This window comes from Tupaia chinensis, unplaced genomic scaffold (assembly GCF_000334495.1).
Source record: "Tupaia chinensis unplaced genomic scaffold, TupChi_1.0 Scaffold143921_1, whole genome shotgun sequence".
NCBI lineage: Eukaryota > Metazoa > Chordata > Mammalia > Scandentia > Tupaiidae > Tupaia > Tupaia belangeri.
In genome coordinates, this window is record NW_006203772.1 from 710,314 (window position 1) to 712,391 (window position 2,078).

The 2,078-nt window shown below is 45.5% G+C and overlaps 1 protein-coding gene across 1 annotated transcript in view; it reads right to left on the reverse strand.

Annotated features, from left to right (window-relative positions):
- Window positions 1-2,078, reverse strand: part of PHF12 (PHD finger protein 12) — a 59,407-nt gene that overhangs the window by 27,133 nt on the left and 30,196 nt on the right. Inside the window, exon 3 of the mRNA XM_006165467.3 lies at window positions 1,566-1,638. Coding sequence (XP_006165529.1) covers window positions 1,566-1,638 — 73 coding nt within the window. The remainder of the gene's footprint in view (window positions 1-1,565; window positions 1,639-2,078) is intronic.

Here is a 2,078-nt window from a genome sequence, read left to right on the forward strand (position 1 = left end):
GCTTTGGACTTTAGGAGAAATCAGACTATAGTTTGGTTAGTGGTTGATTTGGCTTTGGCTTGCCCCCACCCCCTTTATTTTAATAATTACTTATTTATTTTGTATTTATTCATTCATTTATTTTAATTTGACGAAAGAGAGAGAGAGAGAGAGAGAGAGAAAGTAAACCACCAGATTTGGGACTCGAACCATGGTTGGCCACGTGGGAGTAACCAGCACTTGAACCACCATGCCACTTGCTGGTCCCCTGGCTTGCCTTTTTAAAAAATAATTATTTATTATTTTTCAATTTGACCAGAGAGAGTATGAGAGAGAGGAGGGACCAGCAGTTAGCGTAATGGTTATGTCGCTGGATTCCCACGTAGTCGACCGTGGTTTGAGTCCCAGACGAGGTGGCTTAAACTCAGGCCGGGTGCGTGTGCGTGCGTGCCCAAGATCCCGAGAGGAGAACAGAGGAGAAGGGATTGCGGCGTAGCCATCCCCCCTGGGCGGGGGGGGGTTGATTTCTTGCTTTCTGTCTCTCTGTCTCTGTCTGTCTGGCGAGCGCACACACCCTATAGCAAAAAACCTCTCCAAAAAAAAAAAGAGAGTGTAAGAGAGAGAAAAAGTGAGAAAGCAAACCACCAGGTCTGGGACTTGAACTACAGTCAGCTATCTGGGAGCCCAGTGCCTCAACCACCATGGCACCTGCCGGCCTCCTTGGTTTGCTTTTTAAATATATTTGAGAAATACGGTTTGCCTGTTTATCTTCTTCTTAAAAGCTGAAAACTGTTATACACATCAATCACTGTCTCTGAATCATCTCCTCATCCTGTTTCTGCAACCGAGGAAGTCATTATTCATTGTGACATCATGCTCTTGGGCCAGGAAAATAGGTGATGTCACAACAAAGAAAAGTTGCTTTTACAACTAATGTGAGGGGAAAGTGATAGTTTACAATTCACAGACAAATTGTAACCCACAGACTATAATTTGAGGTTTGAGTCTATAGTAACTTGGAGAACTTAGCCCTTGGACCCTACAAAATTTTCAAAGTAGAAAATAATGAACCATGTCTCAAAGCCAGTACTAAATTATTAAAAGCCAAGGGAAGAGGAGCTAAAAGGAGATTAGGCAACCTAGGATACAAATGGGTTCAAAATGCTCTTTATCCCAGTATAATTAGCCAAGGCTCCAGACACTAGTGACTTAAATTTCTTGAGGTGAGAGAAAATCCTTTTTCTAACAAGCTGGAGAAGCAGCCTTTTCTTGTCATGTGATAAGGTTGCCACATTCAGGTCACTTATTTGAAGGTTAAGAGGCGACTGGACTACTCTTGTCACTAGTGGCTGAACATGGCTCAGTAAATTAACACACCTCTTCTGCCCATTTCAGCAGCCCACGTTTGGATTTTTAGGCCCTACTAGATTCCAAATAGTCACCATTTGGGAGAATAGGGTGATTCCAGGGCTGGAAGAGACAAGAAGAGACGAAAACACCTTCAGGGTCAGGCAAGTTTAGCTCCGGAATATCAGTGCTCCAGATCTGGCATCCTGAGCAAAGCTTTCAGAAAGCAGCATTATTACCTTTCGGCGAACAGTGCACCGGTGGCACATCCACTCCCCAGGAGGCAACATCTCTTCACTCAGTGGAGGATTACTGTGGGGAAAAGACAAGGGCAAGACTGAGTAACTAACCCTTTGACATAGCAGAAAAAAGCCTACCTAGGTCTGGCACAGACCTGCATGTCCCTCAACTCCTACTTTGGCCAGTCCTATAGCACTGCTAGGGTTTACTCATCCTTCAAAATGCTTACTTGTGCCAGCAGGTGGCGTGAAGGTTAAGGTGCTGGATTCCCACATGGCTAATGACCGCAGTTAGAGTCCTGGAAAATGTTTTAGAGACCAACAGTTAGTGTAATGGCTATGTCGCTGAACTCCCATGTAGTTGATCATGGTTCGAGACCTGGACCCGGTGGCTTAAACTCATGCCAAGCCCGTGTGCATGCATGCCCAAGATCCCGAGAGGAGAATGGAGGAGAAGGAATTGTGGTGTGGCCATTCCCCCGGGGGGGGGGGGAGGTGGTTTCTCGCTTTCTC